The following is a 27,107-nucleotide window of genomic DNA, read 5'->3' as shown; positions in this document are numbered from 1 at the left end:
TAGTTCATGGTCTGGCGCTCATCTGATTAATATTTGGTGGCAATTGGCCTTGACCTTCATGGTTAGCACCTCAGGTCAAACATATTTGACCCCAAGGTCAAATTTTCAAGTTTTAGGAACCATATCGTGTAGCACCTCAAATTGAACACCTCAATGAGTGCTTTCTAGATATGTCAAGCTTGAGACATTATGACATCATTTGGTGATGTTATGAGACAAAAGCATATTTTTCATGGTTACTCTATAGAACGATTCTCATCAGAATCTCTCGTAGGCAGATATTCCTCAAGGAGTCGCTCCTGGTGGATAGCAGCTCTGTTCACCTCAGTGTGACCTTAAAGAAGTCACACGTGGTCACCTTTTGGCAAGATACGGGTCACCCTGCGGGTGACATTGGTTTATTTTTTTTTTCTTCCTTCCTTCGGTATGATGGTGATTTTGACACTTCGATTTCTAGTGCGGTTATAATATAATATAATTAATAGGCTGCCGCTCAACAATTTAAATCATAACCGCACTGTACACTGAACACCGTCATACCGAAGAAAAAACAACAAAACAAAAAAAAAAACCGGGAGTCTGGAACACTGACGCTAACCATTACCTTGACGTTTTTCGACTTATGAGTACCTTTCAAGTAACGTGTGTCGATGTGTGTCAACGATCGCATATCGTGTGTACAATTTATTCCCATCGCATGCGGAGCGTATGCCATACGGCAAGTACGTCGTAAAATTTTCAACATGTTTAAAATTACAAGACGTACTCCATTTAATACGACGTATGATAGCGTACTTTAGCGTTCTATTCACGCATACCAAACTTATCCATACCGTATTCGACGTGCGCCAGCGTTTTAGACGCATTTTTCAGAGGTCGGCATACGCTGGCAAGATCGCCAAGGTGTGACTGCGATGTTGACACTTCCATTTCTGCGGCGGTTATGATTTGAATCGTTGTGCGGCAGCCTTTTCATAACCTACGCCACGTCATAATCAGCGATGCGTGCAGCGCGCTATGCATAAGTTAGACTATCGTTGGGCATAGGTTCTGAAGGCCGACAACAGATTCCGCATTCGTTGGTATAAGTTATCTATAACACAATGAAACGTTCTGTGTCCGTTACTAATACGTTATACATAAGACCAAGTCGTTATGAATATGTCCGAATCTTTAATAAAAAACATCAAAAGTTCAACGTAAGCCAGCGTTTTACATACATTTTAATACGTTGCCAGTGTTGGCTAAAACGTCAAGGTGTGACTGGGCCTTCAACACCTCTTTTGGGGGGCAACCGCCCCTGTAGACCCCCTTAGACCACAATTTTTTAATGGTGTGAAAAAGCTTTGGTACATCGCAGGTGATGAAGGTTGTGGTTAAGTTTCATCAGAATTTCATGTGTAGTTTCTGAGAAAAAAAAGCAAATATCTATTTGGGGGGGGGGGCAACCCCCGTCAGGCCAGATTTTCTTTGAATGCTATGAACAAACTTTGGTGCATACACAGTGATGAATGTTGTGGTAAAGTTTCATCAAAATCGTATGTGTAGTTTCAGAGAAGAATTTTCAAGTATTTGTAGACGGATGGACGGACAACGCGCCATCCCATAAGCTCCCAGGAACTACGTTCCACGTGTGCTTAAAACAAAACTTTTTTGACACATCAAAACAACTGGGTCGTATTTGCGAGAACAACTGGGTCAGAACTCAGGATAATTGTGGGAGTGAAGAGGGTTGATAGATGAACTGGGGGGTGGGGGAGATTGGTGTGCAGAAGAGCTTGTCGGGGAAATTGGGAAAAGCTGGCTGAAGTGGGCTGAACACTCGATGCGGATGGAGGAAGAGAGCATGGCAGAGAGAGTGGGCAGGTCGATGGAGTAAGGTAGGAGGAAGAGGTAGACCACAGTTGAGATGGAAAGATTGTGTGAGGAGGGATATCAATAAGGTGAGGATGGTTGGAGAGATGAGAAAGATAAGAGAGATGGCTGAGGACAGGGGGGAGTGGAGGAGTATTGTACTCAAGGCAGGACAGAAGCTTGGTACCGTTGAACCTCAGCCCTTAAAAAGGAAAGATAATGAGAAGATGATCATTATCAAAATTATTATTTATGGGGGGCGGGGGGGAATACATTTTTGGTTTATCTGTTCAGTATTGTCATCTGATAACAGTTCCTGATGCTGGGATGAAAGATTCCAAACAAAAATACAGTGTTGATTTGAACATCTAATGTCATTGCAATTCTTATGAGAATATATTGATCTGTCAAAACGCCATTGTTCTGTTGATGCAAATGATGCATACAGGCTCCTTAGACCATGAGGGTTAAAAAAAACAACAATACGTGTGTGTGTGTATGTATATATATATATATATATATATATATATATATATATATATATATATATATATATATATATATATATATATATATATGACAAAACAAGTTTAAAAAGCTTCAATCTAACCTTTGGAAGCACAGGTCAGCAAAACAACTTTGCTCAGCACAAAGTGATGGCTAAGCCGTTCAATACAAGGCTTTCAAAAATAACAAAAGGAAAGTGAGGTGTTTGCAAAAGAAGATGAAAAAGGGAGAAAGTTAAAAGGATTCAAAACAGTCCTGAGTGAAGAGTTGAACATTGAAGGTCAAAATGCATGCAAGGTCATCCTCTCATGAATGCACCTGTGACCTCATCATCAGTACCCTTTAGCCTGACATCAACTGCATGAGTGATGGACAATACATTTAGTGGGTTAATTGGGCCCAGACACATCCCCCGAACTCGGAATCTGGTCCAACTCAATAGCAAAGCTTTTAGAATGCAAATCGTCAACCACAAACACAATGAAGTAAAATCCAATAGTTATTTGCTAAAATGAATAAATAAGCAAAAACGGAAACGAAAAAGAAGTGCATTTATATGAATTTGACTGAAAGGCATTTAAACAAGGTAACAAAATCTAAAATAAGGTTTGAAACAGAGGGTGATCTCTCCACAGCACTTACATCAACAAGAAGGCTGGATCCTTCTGCAATCCAGATGGCCTGCCATCCCTCAGGTTCCAGGATTTCCTCCAAGTAGTCTGCAATGAAGCTGTAAATTTCACACGTCTTGCAATCACCTGTCAAGAGAAGCACGCCCCCTGGAATCCAGTAACTGCTCTTTTGGGACAGGCGGACACGTCAATGTAATGAACAATTGATGTCATGACTGCCCGACCTTTCAGGAGAGCTGCAAATTAACGTTTTCATTTGATTCGGAACCTTGCATTATCAATCGATAATTGAGCACTCGAAGAAAACGATGACAAAATTATGAGGGTTGAGCAGCAAGCCAGTGAGCAAACACTTGAGGCAAAAAAGAGGGATTTAAAAAAACAAAAATCAATTTTTTTTTTCCCAATTTCAGTCTGACTTTCATATATGAGGCCTTGAACTTTCTGATCGACCAACCAAAGTGACAATAGGATGGCAATGGACTGTAACAAATTATACTCAGAAATATTTGAGAAAATACTGATTCTTGCAGATGACCTTGAAAGGAAAGGATGCTATTACTTTGAAGACATCAGATTCATAATCATTCGTAAATAAGCAACACAAAAAGTAATAAAAGGGCTGGCAAGATGGCTAAATATATGCCTGGTGTTGGCTTAATGGTTTGGGTGAAGGGCTTGGGATCCCAGGATCCTGAGTTCAAATCCCACTCGGCTGTTGAATTAATACCAGGTGGGGTTGACGCTGCCTGTCATCCTTCCGAGGTCGGCAAAATGAGTGCCAGCTTGCTGATATACTGTGTCGTAGTGGCGACCCGTCCAAGATTGCGTCCAATAGCCAAGGAGACTACTTCGACAGCACCAACGCTCTGCACAGAGTATGGTGCCAATGGATAGATGGATGAAGATGGCCAGAGGTACACACACCTTTATCAAAGGTGTTTAGCCTTTGATCGAATCCTGACCCAGCTATAAACTGTCATCCCGGTGTTTTACAGGCAGGGTGATTCATCAATGGGTGTCATTTCTCGGACGGACATTAAACTGGGAGTCCCATCTGCTGACATTAGTTGGTGGACGTTGAAGATCCCAAAGGGTGTCCTTTGCGAAGAGTAGGTAAGCTATTGCGGAACCTTGAACAACTTCCAAGTTCCCGCCCTAACCTACAGAGGGAACTGCATAAGTGACACAGTCACACCTTTACCCTGCAGCCTTGTGTTGACCAAGATTATTCTTCTTTTTTTTTTTATCCCAAATTATTCTCATCCAACGATGCCTGGTCTGGATTATAGGGTGGGTGTTAAAGCACCGTCAGGACAGAGAGTGTGTGTGTGTGTGTGTGTGTGTGTGTGTGTGTGTGTGTGTGTGTGTGTGTGTGTGTGTGTGTGTGTGTGTGTGTGTGTGTGTGATGCCTTAGCTCTCCAGGCTCACATGAGGTCAAGCAGTTGTTGTAAAGCAGGACTTCTGCCATGGTATGTTGGGATGGATTCCCGTAATGGGATTTTCTTTGGTATTTTTGAGACAGCGCTGTGAGTTGATGAGTACGAATCCGTGCATACAATGCAAAAGTAAAAGTTGAATGTCCCAAAAAACAGTTGACGTGATCTTGCCAACTGTGAGTTTTTCTTTTGAATTTCCCATTGGCTTGAAATGCCTCTTGGCATTGCTTATGCTGAAAATTTAGTGACATCACCATTCATCACCTGTGACAATGTGTGACGGTTAATATTTTAAAACTGCAAAATTGAACTTTTCCCTGCACTGCTGCAATCTATAAAACTTCGCAAAAATAAAAATAAAACCTGTAAGCATCGATGCTTCATCATTTCCATCGACTCGATAAATGCCTTTGGAACAGACTTGATTACAAGAAAATTGAGATTATGGCATTCAAAGTAATCCCCAAAAGTTTAGAATAGAATGAAATCTCAATACAGGCTCATCCTGCATGCAGCACATGCACCCCCTGACCCCCACCCAAAACCACCAACCCAATCACACTCACCCTCCACAACACAAACCCAATCCAACCTGAACTGACATCCACTTAATGGGAAGGCAGAAGGCAGAAGGCAGAAGGCAGAAAGCACATGGCACAGGAGAACAGGGAGAAAGAGGGACACATAACAGACAGGACACAAACAATTGCATCATGAGGGGAAAACGTTTTCAATTTTTAATGGATATTATATGTACAAGTAGTGGACAAAAGATGGAAACATTTGGGTCAATGAGACACCAAGCAATGGATTCCAATGGTTTCCACACAGGTGTGGCCCACGTGTTAATTAAGCAAATAACATCCCAGCATGATTTGGGTCATGTATAAAAATGCTGCGCAGGCCTGTTTGCCGATAAATATGGCTAGCATGGCTGCAAAGGGAAAAACCTCTGCAATGAGTTTTTGCCTTTTTAGCAGCTTGTTATTAGCCGTATTGTGCTCGTTCTGTGCACTTTATTGCACTCCCCCTATCTTATACTTTTTGGCTTGTTAGTCCAATGTTTTCATTTGCCTTTCCCTTCCTGCTTTTCCACGGCCTCACCAACCAGGCAGGAAGATGGCCTCACATGACCTTACAACAACCTCCCTCCCTTCCCTAACCCACCACACAGTCCTAACATTGTCCCCACGCTTTCCATGATCCCAGAATGGTGGGCTGTCGCCATAACTACATCATGTTCATGTTTGCCAAGGAAGGAGCCGTACAGACGAGTGAGATATTTTGTCAGTAGGTGTTGGTAGACATACAGGGGTTCAAGGCTGAGGACTTCTATTTCCTCATCTCCTTGGCCCACGGTTTTGATGTGTCATTTCAGTTAGCCGAAAGGCTTGCTGAGTTTTGGGTGTGGCAGACTACTGCTCACTCAGCTCGATCTCTTGCTGACTGGGCGGTCGAGGCCCTCTCTGACCAAGAGAGGGTCGTGACAGTCTGCCTCCAAAATGAGAGTATTACAGATTATGATATGAAGTATTGGTTGTCAAGATATGGGGATGTTAAGACCCCACCATGGTATATCCGAAATGGTCAGGGTATATGGATTGGGACTCAGCAATTTTGTGTTAAGTTTCGGGTCAAGGAGGATGGCACGGTGACCCCACATCTGTAATGAGATAATCATTGGGATGGACCGTGGGCAAGTTTTTTTTTAATTTTTATGCAGGACAATTGAAAATATGCTGCAGATGTTGACAGCTGGGCCATCTAGTCTCGGGGTGCAAATAACAATTTTGCTCGCAGTGTGGCCAGCTGGGACATGCAAGGGAACACTGCACCTCCCAGGTGTGGTGCAACCTTTGTAGTTCACCAGGACACACCTTCAGCTCCTGCCTGCAGAGTTATGCGAGCAAGATGCGGGCGTCTGTGGGTGGGGTGGGGATGTTGCACTCAGACAAAGTATGGTGGTGCCATTGCCTGTAGTGTCACCTTCCCCCACCCTCCCCCACCACCACTCCGGTAGTGTGTGGGGACAAGAGTTGGACGACAGATAAAAAGGTGAGGCCATAAAAACCCTCAAAAGCCCCCATCCACAGAGCACGACTGGTCGCCCAATGGTTTGATGAGCACGACACTGATGTTTTCCATACGCCATGACCTTCTCAGTCACCAGATCTGAAACCAATTGAGCATTTATGGGATATTCTGAAACGAAACCTGAAACAGTGTTTTCCACCTCCATCAAATAGGTGTGAGTCAATTGACCTTTAGTGGAAGAATAGTGCCGCATCCCTCCTGCAGAATTACAGACGCTGGTGGACTCTATGTCACGGTGCACACAGGCTGCACTGGCCACACGTGGTGGCACAACGCCCTATGAAGTGACTTTACATTGGCGTTTTCATATTTTTTTTGTCCACTACATATATACTGTAGATATACAGATGCATAAATTGTTTTTTTTGTCATTAGGACAACATAGCAAGTATTCATCCACTTGTGACTCTGAAACACTACAGTTATATACCAATCACAATACGACTCCAAACCGTAAGGTATATATTCGTACTTGCAGGGTATGCTTACACATTGTGTAGCCATACAAACCGTGCTTCCCCATTGTCTCGAGTCACTCACCTGCATTTGATTTTTCATTTACGGATGCTTTCCTCCGGTTCTGTGACTTTTTTTTTCTTTTAGCGTGTCAGCTTTGATGTCCGTTGGCACACAAAATTACCGTGCTTCCCCATTGTCTCTGGTCGCTCACATGCATTATTTATTTCTTTTATTTATGTTTTATTTTATGGATGGTGTCCAATGATTCTCATTCTAGTTCGCTGTTTTCGAGTCTCAATCCTGTGTTCGTAACTCATTTCAGTTTGCCGTTCTAATGGTTCATTCCTTTGTTCGCGTGTCTCATTCTTGTGCTGGGAAGGCCTAGTGTTATTGTTAAGCATGCCTTTGTTTACACATCGACCGGGCGAACAGTGAGGTCCATAACCCTATTTACACCAGCAGAAAAGTCCGTCAGAATAACGGACGACCCTTCTGTATTTTAACACTATTCAGCCTTGCAAACTCGCCCTAAATCCAAAATTACGCACACTAACCTTCAATTAAGTGCTAACCCAGAACTACCGACATGCAATGTGTTGACATCGGACAGAGCTTCAGACATAGTCGCAGAACAATATTATCATGCAGAACATACAGAACATAAACGGGAACAATATGAAATGTTGGAGCAGCTACATGAGGAAACGACGCGACGGACCCATCAGATAAAAGTGACGTGAACATTAAGTTTGGGTTTCTCACGTCACTCAGTTACCTGAAGGACCCATCCAATAACAGTGACACCATCTCACAGAGATGTACGAAGATATCATAACCAGTGAGCTACAGAGGGAGATGAGTCATCTTCGTCGACACATAAAAATGAATGAGGAAGCCACGAGGAAGGAAACGGTGGACTGGAAGGTACACAAAATCTTTCAATATGATCTTTCTGGTTTTAATCAATGATCTCTCTGACTCTCTGGAAAATCCTCTATATCTCTTTGCTGATGACTCCACCTTCTGCCGTACCATCGGCCATCCCTCAGACCAGCAAGCAGCAGCTTCTGCGCTCACTGCAGATCTCGATAAAATCTCAAACTGGTCCAACACGTGGAACATGTCTTTCAATCCGGACAAATCTCACACTCTCACTATGTCTCTTCGAAAGGACTGTTTAGAAACCCCCCATTCACTTTCTCAACAATCCTCTGGAAGAAGTCCTTTCTTTCAAGCTTCTGGGTCTCACTATCTGCCATGACCTTTCCTGGGAAAGTCACATTTCAAACCTCGCCTCCAAAGTCAGTCGCCGACTGGGAATCCTCCGTTGTGCAAAGTCCTTCCTCGGCCCTCCTGAGCTACTGACCACTTGCAAAGCTTTTGTCCATATCCTGATGGAGTACTGCTCTCCCCTCTGGGCTGGTGCTCCTGCATCCCACCTTTCTCGGCTGCACGCTGTAGAAACCAGGGCATTTCGGATCATCGGCATCTCCCGCAATGAGGCTGAGTCTTTGGGCCTTTCACTCAATCACCACAGGTTGGTCGGTGGTCTTTCTGTCTTCTACCGTCTCCTCTCCAGCCTTGCCCCCCTCTGCTCTCTCTGAGATTTGTCCCCACCACATTTCCTCAGGACGTTCAAGGTCAGCCAACAACCCTCTTCTGGTTAAACTACCAAAATCACGAATCACTGCTCACCTTCACTCTTCCATTCCTCTTTTTTTTCCCACCTTTGGAATAAACTCCCTCACTCTATTCTTTCCCATTCTTCCCTCCAGGCTTTCAAAACAGCTGTTCACCACCACCTCTTATCATCCCCCTTCCAAATCTTCGATCTTTTCTACCCCCGATAATCCACCCAAGCCCACTGCCTTCAAATTCCCTGCTTTCCTTCCTGAAAGTCCCTGTAATGTCAATCTTCTATTCCCCATGTTCCATATCCCATCACTCTCCCTTCCACAGATCTCCTAATGTATCTGTTCCCCACTGTTTTGTCCCTCCCACTCCCGCCCCTCTTGTCTCATGCCCCCTTGATGTGCGTTGTGTGTTAGCTCTCACACGAGCCTCAACAAGGTATACAAAAAAAAAAAAAGTTGTGAAGTGGAGATTCGAGGAATCATTCCCAAACCTTCTCATCAGACTGAAGACGTTTCTCACCATGTGTGTGAGCGTTGCAGCATGAGAGAGTAGTCGGGTAAATCTACAACAAAAAATAGCCTTACCCCCAAAAAATTGATACAAAAGGTTTTTTAACGGTTTTGGGTAGGGTTTGACCTCCAAAATAACATACTAAAAATCTACTCAAATCCACCTACCGGAAAGGGCCTATTTTCAAGATGGCATCCAAAATGGCCGCCGTGGGCTTAAATTGCCATAGAATGGGCACTAGTTGGCCTATATTTGCGATTTTTGTGTCAATTTCTATGTTTCGGAGGTCAACAAATCTATTGAAATCATTTTCAAAGTTGATCAGTGATGGGAAAGCCTTAAATCCAAGATGGCGTCCAAAATGGATGGCGGAATAAGTTCTGGGCGGGTCAAAGCCCTGATCTTGTCATCGAACAGACCTTGATGAGATCCCTGAAGAGCACTGGTGGCCTAACACGCGGAAGTGGGATGGGTGAAGAACAACGGTCTCTATGGACAATGTCAATGCCGGTCACGTCGGAATATAACAGTGCGATGCAGGAATTCACTGATCTTTTGTACACGACTAGTGAACAACACAAGGAATCTAGTAGCGCAAGGATGGAAAGAGATGCTTCTGACCGAGCCAAAACCAGTTCAAAACTCAGGGAATGCTCTCCGTTTTCTCCAGATCCCTCACTAAGAAATGTTGTGACTGGAGTGGTGGCTGCGTCGGATGTGAATGTCCACAAGCATAAGTCTGTTGGAGAGAAGATTATGGAAAGTATGGTCAATAAACCCGCTTTCACATCTTCCTTCAAACGAAAAGACAGAGCCAAAACACTTGGAGATGTATCTTCAGTCAAACTTGGTCCAGACAGAGCAATTGACCCTGCTCTACTCTTTCAAAGATTTCTTGTTGTGTCAAAAACAGGAGACATTTCATTGGAAGATGTCATGGGCTATGAGCTGAGCCCATTTCCCCCTGCCCTGTTTGAGGGTATAGGTATTTTCAGAAAGGCTGACAAACCTCAATTAGTTCAAGCTATCAGAGACCATTCTGCCAAAGTGTCAAACGATACCGTGTCTGACTCTGTTCCCCAAACTGAGCACTATGTTCTTGATGGTGGCTCCTTGCTGCATCGTTTGTCATGGACAGCCGGGGACAGTTTCAATGTGATAGCCAAGTCGTATGCTGACTTCACTATTCGTCACTATGGAAAAGCAACAGTCGTTTTTGATGGTTATGATGATGGACCATCTATTAAGGACAATACACACAAGCGCCGTGGCCATATTGTTCATCCCGAAGTCAGCTTCACACCTGGAACAGAATTCTCTGGCAAAAAGGATGAGTTCCTGTCCAGGAGCTCCAACAAGCAACAGCTCATCAACCTCATCAGTGAGGAAATGAAGAAAATTGGCTTGAACGTAATTCTTGCACCAGGAGATGCCGATGTAGACATAGTAAAAGCGGCAGTGACATCGTCATAACAACAATCAACTACCCTGATTGGAGAAGATACAGATCTGTTGGTGCTATTATTGCATTACGCTAGCGTCGACAGCAAAGAACTGTATTTTCGTTCTGACAATTCATCCAGGAACTGGAAGGTGCACAATATCAACCAGCTGAAAGTATCATTGGGTGAAGAGCTATGCCCACATCTTCTCTTCCTTCATGCCTTCACTGGGTGTGACTCGACATCTCGAGTATTTGGAATTGGAAAAAAAGTCAGCATTTCAGAAACTGGCAAAGGGGGATTCAGCAATCAAGACTTGTGCAAACACCTTCCTTGTCCCCAACCAAACAAGAGACATGGTCGTGGAAAACGGCAACAATGCCATGAAAGTATTATTTGGAGGACATCCCGATGATTCCCTCGCCAAGTTGCGATATAATGTCTTTGTGAAGAAACTGGCTTCAGCTAAGTCGTTTGTCACCCCAGAACGTCTGCCACCAACAGCGTCTTCAACAAGGTTTCACTCTCTGAGAGTATACTATCAGATTATGGTCTGGATGGGGAGGAACGGAAACTTGAAGGAAACAGACTGGGGTTGGAAACTGGAGGACAATAAACTAGTTCCAGTCATGTCAGACAAGGACGCTGCTCCAGAAAAGTTGTTGAAGATGATCCGATGCAACTGCACAACTGGCTGTAGAACAAGTCGCTGTAGCTGTAGGGGATACGGTCTGCCATGCCACAGCGTCTGCGGACCCTGTCAACTTGATACCTGCGAAAATCCTTTCAACAAGACAGTATCGGAGGACGAAGAGGAAGCATAGTTTATCTATGGTAAATGCTACTTCAATGAACGAACTTTCGTTGATGTTTTCGATTTACCCTAACTTGAAGGCATTTTAATTGAAAGTACGTTCTAGAGGAAATGGTGATCATTGTGAGAGCCGATTAATTTATTACTTTCTAAATTACCAAAGCATATTTTTATTTATGTTATGCACAAGATGGTCAATCAATTCTGATCACTACGCACGGGACAACTTTTCAGGTAGACACTATTTGAAGGATTGGGCATGACCTCCAAAACATAGGAATAAACACAAACACTACAAATGTAGTCCATTTATTGCCTGTTTTAAAACAAGTACACGCCCATGGTGGCCATTTGGGGGGGGGGGGCATTTTGGACGCCATCTTGGATTTAAGGCCTTACCATCACTAGTCAACTCTGAAAATGATATCAGGTGATTTGTTGACCTCCAAAACATAGAAATCGACACATACATCACACAAGCACAGCATTTATTGACAATTTAGTAGCAAATTTATGCCCATGGCGGCCATTTTGGGGGGCCATTTTGGACGCCATCTTGAATTTAAGGCTTTTCCATCACTGATCAACTTTGAAAATGATATCAGTGGATTTGTTGACCGCCAACACATAGAAATCGACACATATATCACACATGCACGGTATTTATTGACAATTTAGTAGCAATTTTATGCCCATGGCGGCCATTTTGGGGGTCATTTTGGACGCCATCTTGGATTTAAGGTTTTTCCCATCACTGATCAGCTTTGAAAATGGCTTCATTGGATTTGTTGACCTCCAAAACATAGAAATTGACACAAAAATCACAAACGTAGGCCAGCTATTGCACATTCTATGGAAATTTAAGCCCACGGCGGCCATTTTGGATGCCATCTTGAAAATAGGCCCTTTCCGGTAGGTGGATTTGAGTAGATTTTTAGTATGTTATTTTGGAGGTCAAAACCTACCCAAAACCGTTGAAAAACCTTTTGTATCAATTTTTTGGGGGTCAAACCACAAATTTACTCTACTAGAGGAGCTTCTCCAAACTGAAACTGATAAATAAAAAAAAACGACCTCAGATCCACAATGAGCCACTCTCGGCTCAGGAATCTAGCCATCTCTCCATTGAGCATGAACGAGTTGAGTCAATTGACCTCAAAGCTGAGATTAATGAGTTTGCCTCACTGAAGGCTACGAAGATATGAACCACACAGTCATAACAACAACCGGACGCTTAGTCAGCCAATGACGATTTAGAAAGGCGGAAAACAAAGGTGTCACTGTTTACTTACAAATCTATTGTATTTAATTTGATTTGTAATAAAGTTATTTCATTGGGCTTTGTGATCAATTCAGCATGTGAATTACGAGGGGGAGCAATTTGAAATCTTGCCCCGAGCGGCATTTTTCCTCTATACCCCACTGCCTCCATTTGCTACTCTCCAGTTTCCACTGCTCTGGTATCCCTCCATTTGCTACTCTCCAACCTCAAGCTATTGAAGATATTGATTACCATCTCACTTATCCACGATGCTACCTCTAATAACACTCTCAAATGCAAATTATCTGGCTCTGGAGGTTTGATTCTCCTTAGCTTTACAGGCAGGCTCCCTACTTCTTTCTTCCTGTCGAACCCAAAAATCATCCAACAACCTCTGACAAAAACCCTCTCTGCTGCTGATACATCCTCAATCTTCTCCTGTGTAAATGATGAATCAAAATAACTACTTAGTCACATCATGAACGAAGCCTGCAATCGGTTTTGTCACAAACTAATCTCTGTGCTTGTACCCTCGATGGGTATAAACCAGTCTGAAACTGCTGTATTCCAATTATGCACTTAAATATGCCTTGCTATTACATTTATTATTCCTTACCGTATTGCTCTCATATCCTCTTTTCACTTGTCTAGTTGGTTTCTTATCAAGCCTCAGTTTATTCCTGCACTTGCGTTAATCTATCTCTTCTAGAGTTCATTTGTACAGCTTGAACACAGATATACGTTATCCTGAATACGATTCTTAGCCTTTGTACTCAAATGACCTGATCTCCTCCTGCCACTGCTCTCTGGAGTCCTGACTAGAATATATTTAATCTGCAATCAGCCCATTTGTTCGTCAAAGTTTGCTCTTTCCTCAAATGCAGATTCTCCTGTTAGTCTGGCCCAATCTATCACACCCAACTCAAGCTACCTGTCTGCCCTATTAAAATCCCATTGTTTGACATTGCTAACCCAAACTCCAACTGTTAACAAAAGCTTTGCTCAACCCAAAAAGCACACCGACTTCCACCATATTGATACATGGTTCACGACCCCCAAAAAAAGCTGAACATTATCCTCCCCATGATAGGCCACGATAGCAAACTGGGACGAAATCTATAAATTATTCCTCTGCCTTCCCGTTCCTCTGCACCTGGACCAAAACTATACCTGGCAAATTAAAATCCCACATCAGAATTACTCTTCTTTTTCTCATTCCCTATTGGAGCTTGGTATCTTGCTCTTCACTTATTTCAGGAGTCTTGCAACAGCATCCTTGGAGTACATCAACTATTTTGACTGTCCTTAATATCTATCTGCCGAATCCTACATGTCGGTTCATAGACTTCCAATATCAATCTTTTTGATTGATAACAATACTCTGTGTTTTTAAGCAGATTACTTTGTGTTTTCCCATTTTCTCTTTCTTGTCTCATCTGCCCGCCTTGTCACATCCTCATCGAATTAATGCATCTTTCAAACGAAGTTTCATTCACTGCAACAACTTCAGAAACCTCACAAGCTGCAATACTTTCAAGCACCTCTATTATTTAAACTATTAGTGTGGTTCCTCCATTCATAGCCTCTACTCTCCCCTCCAACCTACAAAAAAAAAAAAAGACTTTATTCCATCTGAAAACATATCTGGGTGAAGACTGGACAAATGTTTCCCTGAACACTTGCTCAATATACAAACTAACAGCACAGGTATCTCTCCATATTAGTTCATCAACACACCGATCTTCCCAGGCATTCATTCAGTTGCATGGCAGTCTACGGTATCTTTCTTCAGTGGAGCACCATGAATGGTTGAAAGCATAAAGACACTCGGTGGAGCGTATACCTCCGCCAGGCTGAACATTTTACATTTTGAATCCCACTGATAGACCGGATTTGAAACCGGACCTCAATCAAAATTTAATCGGCTTGTTCACGTCACCTAACCAACTCACCCACAACCTTTTGAAATATCATACTATGTATTGTTGCGGTTTTGGAAGACTTCATAGAATTACATCAAACACATAAAGGAACCCTGGAGTTTAGATCTATCGCTGGTATTTTGTTTATATAGATTACGTCTCCCCACGTATCAGTGGACAGGGAAATGTGTTGTGTTTGTGGAGTAACTTCAAATTCTCTTTGAAACTCATCTCTCGATCCCCTCTCTTCTTATCTCTCTCCCTATCCCTCTTACTCTTTCTCTCTCCACACCTCTTATCAGCACATCCATACTCACTTTGCAACACACATCACACTTTACAAAACCTATATTTCATTACAAAACCACAATACAAATCAAGACCAAAGGAACATCACCAATTAGCGCTGGGTAACATCCAGCGCCCGATGGAGCAGCCAAAGCAAGGACCACGTATGGGCAGGGTCACCAGTATACGGCGTCGCCGGCCCGGGAGCTCGACCAATGAGCGCAGCTTGACAAAAGCCGCACTCAAATGCGAAGGCTGTGCTGTGAACAACTAGCTGCACCGGGATGATGGTCCGATCTTAGGCCATGCCTCAGCTGAAGGATTTATAAGTCCAGGTAGCCAAGGGCCAGGTGTCATGTGTTTTCAGGGAACAACGGAAGCCAGACTGAGTCCTAAAGGAACGAGTGGTGTGAATGTGAACGTCTGCATGGATGGGCTCTGGTGAGAGCGATTGAGCCAGTTGCAGAGTGAAGGCTGACGAGATACGGTGCTCTTTCCCTGGACGTGCCGGTGAACACACCGATTTACACTATCTTTCTCTTGCCCTCCATATTTCTAATCATTCACTGAGAATGCACAAGAGCAATCAACAATTGCTAACCCTCGACTCGTTCAGAGCTGGGTTACTGAATCGCATTCATGATTTCCTTGAACGCATTACGAAGCAGTCACCACATTTCTCCCCACACGGCACATTACACCATCACCCCCTCTTCTCTTTTCCCCTCTCTTCACGTTTGGAGCAACGTAAATCTGCAGGCTTACATTGGGTGAGCGAGGGGTCGTCAGCAAGCCCAGTCTTCTTTATCTCCCTGTCCATCACTTTTACTTGTCTAATTTCCAGAGCGAATGAGGTGCCCATGTCTGTAGTTTCATGATAAGGTGACTGTCCAAGGGGCTTGTGTGCATAAGGGTAAGACTTTCCTTTGTGACACTGTATTGCTTGTAAACACGTATTTATTTGTAAACATGAACATTTGTTTCCAATCTGCCTGATTCACTCTTTCTCTCTTGGCTAGACACGAGTGTGTAAATCGGGGATGGGAGTTTTGCCCCGCAGTTTCACCAAGGTAAGACAAGTCGACGTCACACTTATCGTTCCGCTCAACAGTTTTGGATCTATAGGAATGGGGGCACCAAGAGCACGGTTCCCTATCTGGGTAGATCGATTTGTCCGAAAGGTAACGTGGGAATTGGACACGAGGACAATACCTAAATTAATAGTCTCAGACGGCATCCATGGTTGCTCAGCAACATCATGCCATGGAATTATCTGCAGCTCATCAGCTTCAGGGTCAAAGAAGCCACGAGTGATCAGACTGGCAAACCCATAACAATATCGCTTTTGGGCCCCATCTCTCAATGGTGAAGAATCGCTTTGAGAATTAAAAAAAAATTCTCATATTCACAACCGGATTCAGATCTTCAGCAAAATCTAATCAATTCGTCCATGTCGCATACAGAATCTGTCCACCACATTTCATCCAAATCCGTCCACAAAGTTTTGATATATCATGCTCACAGACAAAGAGACAGGGGTGAAAACACAACCTCCGTCCACCTCCGATGGCAGAGGAAACAAAAAAGAATCTTCAGCATTGGAATGTCGCCCCCCCCCTCCTCCCCCATGAGATTAACAAACACTTTATATTTACCTAGACCTGTTTGTTACAACATTTCAATCTCATCTCCACTGTGTTTTCCCCCTTTTATATTCTTGTTTTCTATCTACAATAATTGCTCCTCCTTTCCCTCCACTCTTCTCTGTCACCTATTCCATTTTCCTCTTCTCTCTACTCTTCCTTTTGTTCTCGCTCCTTTAAAAAAAAAAGTTTATTTATTCGGCTGAGGCCGAGCGAAGTTGTTTATTCCTGGAACGTGAAACGCCCTTCAGAAAACAGATTTTTTTTGAAACGCTGGCTGCATTTTCCCACCAATCATCATGTAACTATTTTTTTTTTTTTTAACATCTCCATGGGTAGGCACTCCTATGTTGAACATTTAATGTCAATCGCTCAAGCAGAGTTGTGGAGAAAACAAATTTAAAAGTGAATAAAGGTGAAAAAGTGCGGGTGGAAAGAAAAAAAAAATGTGAAGGCCTTGGATGATGTTCCACAACATGGTCAAGGATGGCTATGGATGCATATTACGAGTTCGTTCATCATTTCACTTTTATCCCCTCGTTTTGCTAATTGTTTGTTTCCCCATTATATCTCCTTTTCTCCCAGTCACCCTTGCCTTCGAACTCATGAACCCTGACATTCCCTTTCGATGGGTACCAAAAACGAGTCATTCCAACCCCAAAGAGACCCTGATGGAGCTCTGCCGCATGCACTTCTGACTCACTCTGACCCGACATCAATCTTCACTCCGCTCAGTCTTCCTCATTTGCTCTGACAAAGGGTTAACACCCGAAAGATCAGCTTCTCCTTGTTTCTCACGGTAGTTAGCATACTTCAATCAAAGTTCTGTTGATCACATCCATTATTCTTATTTTTTGAAAGTTCACACATCACGAGAAACAAACCAATGGGATAAGTTTGACGACACGAGTGACAAATTACCCCTCCCACCTCTTCCCATCCCACACTTTCGTACTCACCTTCATGACAAATTTTGTATTTCTCAATTTACTGCCATTTCTGACATCATACTGCAGGTTCTCACATAATTTATGAAAAACCCAGAGCTTTACACTGCAAGCTCCACTCCTGGCTTTAATAAACATTGGACACATAAAACCTTGGACCTCACCCTGTGTTGCTGGATTAGTGACAAGTGTAACATGAAAACATTCTCAATCTCACGAATGCTTACTTTCATTCATTCGCTAATTTTCCTTTTTAAACTGTGTTGGACAGAACTTGGACACATTTGTTTGCTTCCGCTTCTCTCAGTCTTCCAAAGCCGAAGCCACCTGAATGCCTTTCAATCAATTGCCCTTTTCTAACCTTGGGATGTGCTTTATATTTATTCTGTGTTGCAGACTCACCAGATGGCTGCCCACTGCCATCTCCTGTCCAATCTAAAGTGCTTCCATCTGTTGTCTTTTTAAATATGGTTTCAACAGGAATGGCTTTCAAATGTCACCTTTGACACATGATTTGTCTGTTAATCCAAAAGAGATGTTAAAAACAAAGACGCAAATAAGCTCGTCAAAAATGCTAATCGATAGAAAATAGCCCGATGGGTGGAGGAATAAAATTATTCACATAGATAAAGAAGATGTCACAGTTCCACGTATTAATGTATTTTTTGTGTGTGTGCGTGTTCTGTCGCTGCTCCACGGCCATACTATGCGATGAGTTTTTCGATATTCTGCAACTCTGATGGAATGATTTAATGTGCAGTCTGACTTTTGAGTAGGCGGTCCCAATTAGCAAGTCATCAACACATGCTCAAGGATACACGAGGAATTTTGATGCAGGAGGATGCCATTTGGCCGACACTACTTCAAAATCACGTTAATTCAATCTATCAGTTCATTGCCAAATTAATTGGGGGCTGATGCGGGGGGAGGGCGGAGGGCAGAGGGGGAGTGCAGGAGTGGGGATCACACAGATATCACAATCACAAGTATACAATCACCAATCGACACCTCGGTTACCTACCATTCCTGCCAATAACCGGAATGTAGCCTCCTTTCTCTCTCCAGTGCTTCTAAGTACAGATCAAACTCAAATATCAAACCTATCGATGGTAACTTCTGGCACTACCTTTCCAGGGACACTATTCCATGCATTAACTGTTCTCTGAGCAAAATATCTCAACCTTACAACCATCCTAACTCTCCTCTTCTTTACTCTCAGGCTATGATCCCTGGTCCTGTCACTGTCCAGTCTGCTGAAAAATTGCTGCTACACATATTTCGTCGATACCCTTCATTATCTTAAACATCTCTGTCAGATCCCCATGTAATAGCCACTTTTCTAATGCCCTGTCTACTTCAGCCATTCTTCATAGATTAGTCTAGCGAGCACCAGAATTAGTAGTCACCCTACTCTGATCCCTCTCTATGGCAGCTATGTCCTTCCTCAGATGTGGCGACCAAAACAGTAGACGATTCTAGATAAGGCCTCAGTAAATTCCTGTACAGTATTAATACAACCTCTTATTCATAACCTAAGCGCCTGGCACTGTGCCGTCTCATTGCCTCCCCCCCTCCCCCCCATTACATTCATTACCACTCCCACATCCTTTTCCTGTATCACATGCTCTGAGACTACCCCCTCGCATTAAGGTGTTGCTATTTTCATTCTTCCTACCTATCCCAGCACCTTACATGACCTTATGTTCAACTGCATCTTCCAATCTTTTGCCCAATCTATGAAAGTATTTAGACTTCATTGAATCTGATCAGACCCTTCTCCGCTGTCTACGTTACTTCCAAGTTTTGCATAATCTGCAAATTTGGAAAGCTGACTCTCAAGTCCACTGTCTAAATCAGTGATGTAAATTATAAATAATCATGGTCCGAGAACTAATCATTGAGGTAAGAGAGATAGAGAGAGATAGATAGAGAGAGATAGATAGAGAGAGATAGATAGAGAGAGATAGATAGAGAGAGATAGATAGAGAGAGATAGATAGAGAGAGATAAATAGAGAGAGATAGATAGAGAGAGATAGAGATAGAGAGAGATAGAGATAGAGAGAGATAGAGATAGAGAGAGATAGATAGAGAGAGATAGATAGAGAGAGATAGATAGATAGAGAGAGATAGATAGAGAGAGATAGATAGAGAGAGATAGATAGATAGATAGAGAGAGATATAGAGAGAGATATAGAGAGAGATATAGAGAGAGATATAGAGAGAGATAGAGAGAGAGATAGAGAGAGAGAGATAGAGAGAGAGATAGAGAGATAGAGAGATAGAGAGAGAGGAAAGGAGAGAAAAAAAAAATAGAACGGCGCTCGGTAAAGCGCATACCTCTCTCTGTCAGGCTGAACAGTTTACATTTTGTATCCTACTGATAGGCTGAATCTGGATCCGGACCTGAAACAAAATCTAATGGGCTTGTTCTTGTCAACAACGCAACTCATCCACCAAGTTTTGTCAAAATCCCATCACAACTTTTTGAGATATCATGCAACATATCATTTTTGTCCCCTCTCTCAATGGTGAAGAATCACTTAAAAACAAAAAATTCTCTGATCTGGATCTTCACCAAAAACTAATCAATTCATCCTTGCCACGCACCCAACCTGTCCACCAAATTTCGTCTGAATCCGTCCACAACTTGAGATATCTTGCTCGCAAACATTCACACAGATGGGGGTGAAATCACAACCTCGGTCCACCTCTGGTGGCGGAGGCAAAAATTAAGGAAAACAACTTTGCTGAAAGATATGAGAAAAATGTATGCATCATTGCAAAGGCAAAAAGATCACCATACCAAGGATGTAATCTTGATAAGCTTTGAAGCGATCATAGTACGACAGGTGACTCGTGTTGAAAATATCTGGAAAGGTGCCGTTGATGTCAGAACCAGAGGGTACCGGGCAGAGATGAGCTCTGGGAGTCGCAGGCTTGTTACAATCACTGTTGTACTCATCAGCATCTGCGTTGTTACGGCCTGGCGGACATAAAATGAAATCTCATGACACTCATCTCGGATAATACGGTGACAAGGACGTCTTTAAGCATCGTGATTGCGCGAATGCACCGCACAAAGGAAATTACACCGTCACATTGGTCAAACACTGCGACGCAATCACCCTGATACAAAATGGTGACAGATAAGCTTGAAGGGAACGACGGGAACGTTGCGGCATAACAGATCACATCCTGGCACGGCTTTACTCCAGAATGGCATCAACGCTGCAGGCATTCAAAGTCTGAGCATTTGTCATTGGGAGGAGAAAAATTGGGGCAGAGTTTTATGATAAAATTAACATTTATAGAGGATCAAATAGATTTCCTTTACTGGCAAATACAAGCAAACATACTGCTGTCGACATTAAAATTGGCATAGGAACCTGTTTCACTGAAATTAAATAATGCAGTGAGGCTTCTCAAGGACAGACAATATCAAAGTATTCTTGAAGGTTGGAGAAAGCTGAGGCAATGAGAACAGGAGGAGATGAGGAGAAAGGGGATCAGAGTGGTACAACAGAATGCCATTGTCTGCCTTTCATTGTTCTTTTTGGATATATATGAACTAAAATGTCGACAAGCAAAATGCCCCAATGTGCTTTAAAGAGAGTAGTCATGATGAAGAGAAATTATTAATGCCATCATGCCATGGTTGAAAACACATGGACAGCAAATATCAATTACAAACAGATGGATGGGCCAAATATGCCTGGTGTTGGCTTAATAGTTAGGGCGGCGGGCTTGGGATCCTTTGGTCCCGAGATCAAATCCCACTCAGCGCTTGAATTAATACCAGGTGTGGTTAACTTTGCCTGTCATCCTTCCGAGGTCGGCAAAAGGAGTGCCAGCATGCTGGTATACTGTGTCGGAGTGGCGACCCGTCCAGGACTGTGTCCAATAGCCCAGGAGACTGCTTACTCGCAAGTCCCGAATAAGCGTGGGGGTCTGAATAAGCTAAGCGTGTAGGGTGGAACATTTTCCAAATTTTAATAAGAGTAGAGGGCGGAATAAGCGTGTCGGGTGGAAAATCCAAAAAAGTCTAATAAGTGTGGAGATCCAAATAAAAGGGCAGGGTGGAAAAACCAGAAATGTGACAAATATAGAACATGGATTTTATTGTTCAAATACATATATTACAATGCCAAGATGCGTACTGTACTCTACACTTTTCCTTTGGCAATCTGTATGCGCTTCTTCACACTCCTTCGGGCGTTTGTGTTGATTGCTTTGAATCTGCTGAACTGTGGAGTGAAGAGTTCGGATGTGAAAGACGAATGTTTGTCGATCACAGCTTGGATGTCATCAAGGAATGCACAGTCTGCTTTTGTTTCATCATCTGTAGCTTCGTGTGAGAGAGTGGAGGAAGACGGGAGGTCTTCTTGAATTGATACAATGTCTGTCTGACTTTTGTTCTCATCTGAATCTGGGGTCTCCACCTCTTGCATAAATTCTTCTTGAGCAAACTCCTCTCCCTCACAATCCATCAGTTCCACACCCTCATCTCATGGTACCTCACTTTCCCCCTTCCTCTTCCTGGTGACTCCCTTCGGTGGGGTGATGGTTGATGTCAGATTTTTGATGTCCGATGGGGGAGTAGATGTTAGCAAATCCTTCCGAAACTTCAACATCTCTTCTCTAACAATGCTGAACAGTTTGTCAGAGACAATGTCATCGTCTGACCCATCGAATGCATTATTCAGGAAATTGACTTTCATAGCATGCACTGGATCCACCGTTAGTTCCTTCCCACTGGCATGCAGCATCTCCAGCATTTAATCCCTGCTGGGTTGAGGAATCTTGCTGGGGTTTTCTCTCAGCTGTCTTGGCGGAGATCGTTGGCAGATGAAGGAATTTCGGGAGTAAAGACGACACATCTCTCGACGGGACAACATTGTCACCCTACAAGCTCGCCGGTGTAAATATGAACTGAGGGTGGCAAGAACGATTTTTTAATAAGCGTGTAGACCCGAAGAGGCCGTGTAGGAGGGATTTTCACCTCGCAAAAAAAATAAGCGTGCATGCACGCTTACTCGGGACTTGAGAGTAGGCAGCACCAACGCTCTGCACAGAGTATGGTCCCGATGGATGGATAGATAGATAGATAGATAGATACAAATGGGCCAATCGATGAATGAATTCATTTCGCCATTTCTTATCTGGAACTTTTCATTTCATATAAAATCTCAAAGCATTTTACAAAGAGGAAAACCGAAAAAAAAATGAGTAAAAAAAAAAATAAAACGATACAAACAAAGGTAGGAATTACGAAGAAGGAAAGTAAAAATATGACTTGAAAAAAAAAACAGGATATTTCTTCTCAAATCCTGATCTGCCCTTCGTGTTTCCCTTCTATCTGCCATATTCAGGATGTCCTACTCCTTTGGCCAGCTCCCCTCAGCATGGAAGTCATCAAACGTCACTCCTTTCCCCAAGGACACATAAACAGTCCCGACTAACTATAGGTAAGTGAGTTTGCTTCCAATTCCAAGCAAAGTCATGGAATCCATCATTGCTTCTGATGCCAAGTCTTTCCATTTTTCAAAGTCTGATGTCCAAGCACCAGTTGAGATCATGTTCAGGTCACAACTCTGGCCATGCTTCTGCTGTTCTCTCAGCAATGGTTGGAGGCCCTCAATCGCAAACGGTAGGTTAGGATAATCTCCCTGGACATATCTCAGGTATTCGACACAGTGTGGCATCCTGCTTTGTTTGCCAAGCTCTCTCCCTGTGGTACAGACGGCCACCTTAATTCCTGGATTTCTGACGTCCTCCATTCATGAAATCAATATGTTGCAATCGATGGAACCCTCTCCTCCCTCCTCTCAGTGGAGGCTGTAATTCACCATGGCAGTGTTTTGGGCCAAGTCTTGTTTCTCGTCTATATAAATGACCTGTCTGATGCTCTGGAAAACCCTCTCTTCCTTTTTGCAGATGACTCCATCTTGTGTTGGACAGTACCACCATCCTTTTGCTAAGCAGACAGTAGCTTTGTTTCTCTCTGCCGATCTGGAAATTATTAATTCCAGTCTGATCAATGGAATATGTCCTTCAATCCAAGAAAAGTCTCACACTATCGCTGCAGAAGGATCACCAAACAAACCCAACTATCAATTTCCTTGGTCATCCACTGGAAGAGCTTCAGTCTCTTGACCTTCAAAAGGCTTCACCATCAGCCATGACCTTTCCTCAGAAGACCACAGAGGGTCAATTCATCAATCCAAGACTTTCCTTGCAAAATCACAGTTATTCACAATCTACAACACATTTGTGTAATTGCTGAGTGGAGTACTGCACTGCTCTCTGCTATGGACTTATGCCTCAGCATATCATCGCTTCTCCTGGGTTCTGTGGAATCCAAAGCTCTCAAAATTAATGGAATCTTCTGAAATGTAGCCAAAGCACCAAATCTGCTTCTCTCACATGGCAGGTAGGTCGGTGGTCCCTCTGTTTTCAACCACCGTCGATTCTCCAAATTTGCACCCTCCACTCTTTCAATCCTCGAACAAGGAGGGGGTTACTGGAAGAACGCATGCATCGTTTGGTCGATAGGTAGGGTCAAACTTCCAAAATCCAGGTTGACTCGTGACGACACACCTCGACTCTTTTTAGTCCTTACTTCTCCAATCTATAGAATAACCTTCCAAAGGCTGGTCTGTCTTACTCCCATATTTCCAATAAGGGCTTCAAGCAAACAGTGCCTTGCCCTCTCTTGTCATCCCCAATTCTGACCCATGATTTCATTTTTCATAACTCAACCATTTATTTAGTAGTTTCAGTATTTCCTTCCCCCATCCCTCTCCTCTTTTCCTTTTCATTCATTCCCATGATAGTTGTCTGTGCACGTTCTGCCTTGCTCTCCCACGATTCTCACCACTGTAATGAAAAAGAAAAATGAAAACAGAAAAATAAACGAGGGCCGACGAGGTAGCATAAATATTAAAAGGCAAAGAGTTCCACATATCTCGGAGTACAACTTGAGAATGCTCAATCAGCAAAAGTCTTGATCTTGGTAAGGTAAACCACCAATAAATTCCCAGTGCTGGGGAATGGTACATTTGAATGGGGAAAACACAAACACACCAAGATGGCGGCGAGGGGAAGGCAGTGTACTTTGCCGCCTCCCTCTTGCCTGGGATGGAAATGACCGAGGGCTGCTTCAAACACAACAGTTTGGAAGGCAGCTTCGATGGGAACGAGGACCGTACACAAAGCGTCTGGTATCACGCTATTCAACATGAGTTTGTGGCGTGGCCTGGTCCTGAAGTTGGAAGGATTTGTTTAACCAAATGCTGCCGGGAGTGAAGGTCTGAGCTTTGGCGACTCCCTCTTGCCAAGTTCCGCCTGCTGGCGATGACAGAGACAGAGTTTTGTGGGATCGAGAACCGAGCCGAGGACGGCAGCTTTGGTGAGGCGGAGGGCCGCTTTGGGACGCATGCATTTGGGAGTAACATGCATTTGGAACACGGCCTGGCGTTGCGGCTTGTTGGATTTTACCGATTCCATCCCATCGAGGAAGGACGAGATGGAGAAGAAAGGTCAGGTGGATCTACACTGGCGCCACTTCAGGAACTGAGGGGGAAATGGAGCAAGGATGAGGAGACGGCTTGGTCCATGAGTCGTGGTTCCTCGCTGTAGTGAAGATTGATGCTTAGGAACCACAGAAAAATCAGTTCAATCTTCGAGCTTCGCAAATGGAGATGGCGATCGGCGATGTGCATGCATGCACACATCATGATTTCGACACACACAGGCGCAACTGATTGTAAATGTACATGAATCGTGATTATACGAATATTGTATTACATACACATTACACCCATATTGATATGTCATTATACACATTATATAGTATATACACACACATTACAAACCCACAAACTAGACCACACTGCACTACCACACACCGAGGTGGATACTCTGAGATCTGGCAAGTCTCCATTCCATATTGTACATATTGTCATGTCCAGGGAGTTTTGCCCCTACCTGGACGGATGGCCAAACAGTTCTCCCTTGGAGGCTTACACCCGAGATTCTCAGGGATTATGGCACACATGGGAAGGAAAAGGCGGCAAAGGACGGAGGCACATGGGTTCTACTCGAACCCACAAAAATATACACTGACACCAGCAAATTAAAGAAATAATGATAATTAAAACAGAAAATCACACAGTTATAATGGAAATAAATCAAGACGTGAGGTAACCTAAATATAATTTTGAGGTGCCTCCACACAGACAAAGGGACAGAATAAATAAATTAAAATCCCTCCTTTTATCCCAGCACTTAGGGCCCTGTCACACCTTGACGTTTTAGCCAGCGTGTCGCAACGTATCAAAATGTATGTAAAACGCTGGCATACGCTGAACTATTGATGGTTTTTTTTCAGTTGTGGGCATATTCCTAACGAGTTGGACGTATGTATAACGCATTAGTAACGTACACAGAACATTTCGATAACTTATACCAAAGAATGTTTAGCGTGTTGTTGGCGTTCACAACCTATGCCTAACAATATTCTAACTTATGCATAGCGCGGCAGCGTATCACCGACGATCACGTGGTGTAGCCTATTAATAGGCTGCCGCTCAACGATTTAAAGGCCCTGTCACACCTTGACGATTTAGCCAGCGTATGCCGACGTATGAAAAATTTGTCGAAAACGCTGGCACACATCGAATACGTAATGGGTAAGTTTTGTATACGCTAAGAGCACGCTGAAGCACGCTGGCATATGTCATAGTACGCTGAGCTCGTCGACAAATTTTAAGCATGCTCAAAATTTTTCGACGTATGCCAGTGTATGACTCACACGTTCCGCATACGCTGGCCATAAGTTGTAGGCACATTATGCGATCGTTGACACACGTTACTTGTAAGTTACTCATAAGTCGAAACACGTCGAGGTAATGTTTAGCGTACCCGAAACTTATTTCTAACCTATGAGTAACTTGCTTTGAACCTATGAGTAACGTATCTCCAACGCATATTGACGTATTTGACGTCTTCCGGAAGACCACAGAACTTACTGAACGTGTTTCTAACTTACAGCTACCGTATAATGGTGTATTGGCAGTGTTTAGGGGAATTGGTATATAAAAATGGGCTTCACAGGAGGAACCCCGTCAGTGTTCCAGACTCCATGGTTTTTTTTTGTTTGTTTGTTTTTCTTCGGCATGACGGTGATGTTGACACTTCAATTTCAAGTGCGGTAATGATTTAAATCGTTGAGCAGCAGCCTATTAATTATATTATATTATAACCGCACTAGAAATCGAAGTGTCAACATCACCGTCATGCCGAAGAAAAAAAAAAACATCAAGTCTGGAACACTGACGGATTCCTCCTGTGTGAACCCCATTTTTATATACCAATTCCCCTAAACGCTGCCAATACGCCATTATACGGTAGCTGTAAGTTAGAAACACGTTCAGCAAGTTCTGTGGTCGTCCGGAAGACGTCAAATACGTCTACATACGTCAATATGCGTTGGAGATACGTTACTCAAAGGTTCAAAGCACGTTACTCAGAGGTTAGAAATAAGTTTCGGGTACGCTAAACATTACCTCGATGTGTTTCGACTTATAAGTAACTTACAAGTAATGAGTGTCGACGTGTGTCAACAATCGCATAACGTGCCTACAACTTATGGCCAGCGT

At 43.3% G+C, this 27,107-nt stretch overlaps 1 protein-coding gene across 2 annotated transcripts in view; it reads right to left on the bottom strand.

Moving 5' to 3' along the window:
* SHCBP1 (SHC binding and spindle associated 1) overlaps window positions 1–27,107 on the bottom strand; it is a 105,041-nt gene that overhangs the window by 57,317 nt on the left and 20,617 nt on the right. For both annotated transcript variants that reach the window (XM_085877155.1, XM_085877154.1), the window contains exons 3-4: window positions 20,252–20,431; window positions 3,004–3,119 (exon numbers count right to left, since the gene is read on the bottom strand). In XM_085877155.1, the coding sequence (XP_085733281.1) occupies window positions 3,004–3,119; window positions 20,252–20,431 (296 nt within the window). The remainder of the gene's footprint in view (window positions 1–3,003; window positions 3,120–20,251; window positions 20,432–27,107) is intronic.

Source organism: Eptatretus burgeri, chromosome 4, assembly GCF_056783735.1.
Source record: "Eptatretus burgeri isolate ZD-2024b chromosome 4, Ebu_testis_v1, whole genome shotgun sequence".
Taxonomy (NCBI): domain Eukaryota; kingdom Metazoa; phylum Chordata; class Myxini; order Myxiniformes; family Myxinidae; genus Eptatretus; species Eptatretus burgeri.
This window is presented reverse-complemented; position numbering and strand designations above follow the sequence as displayed.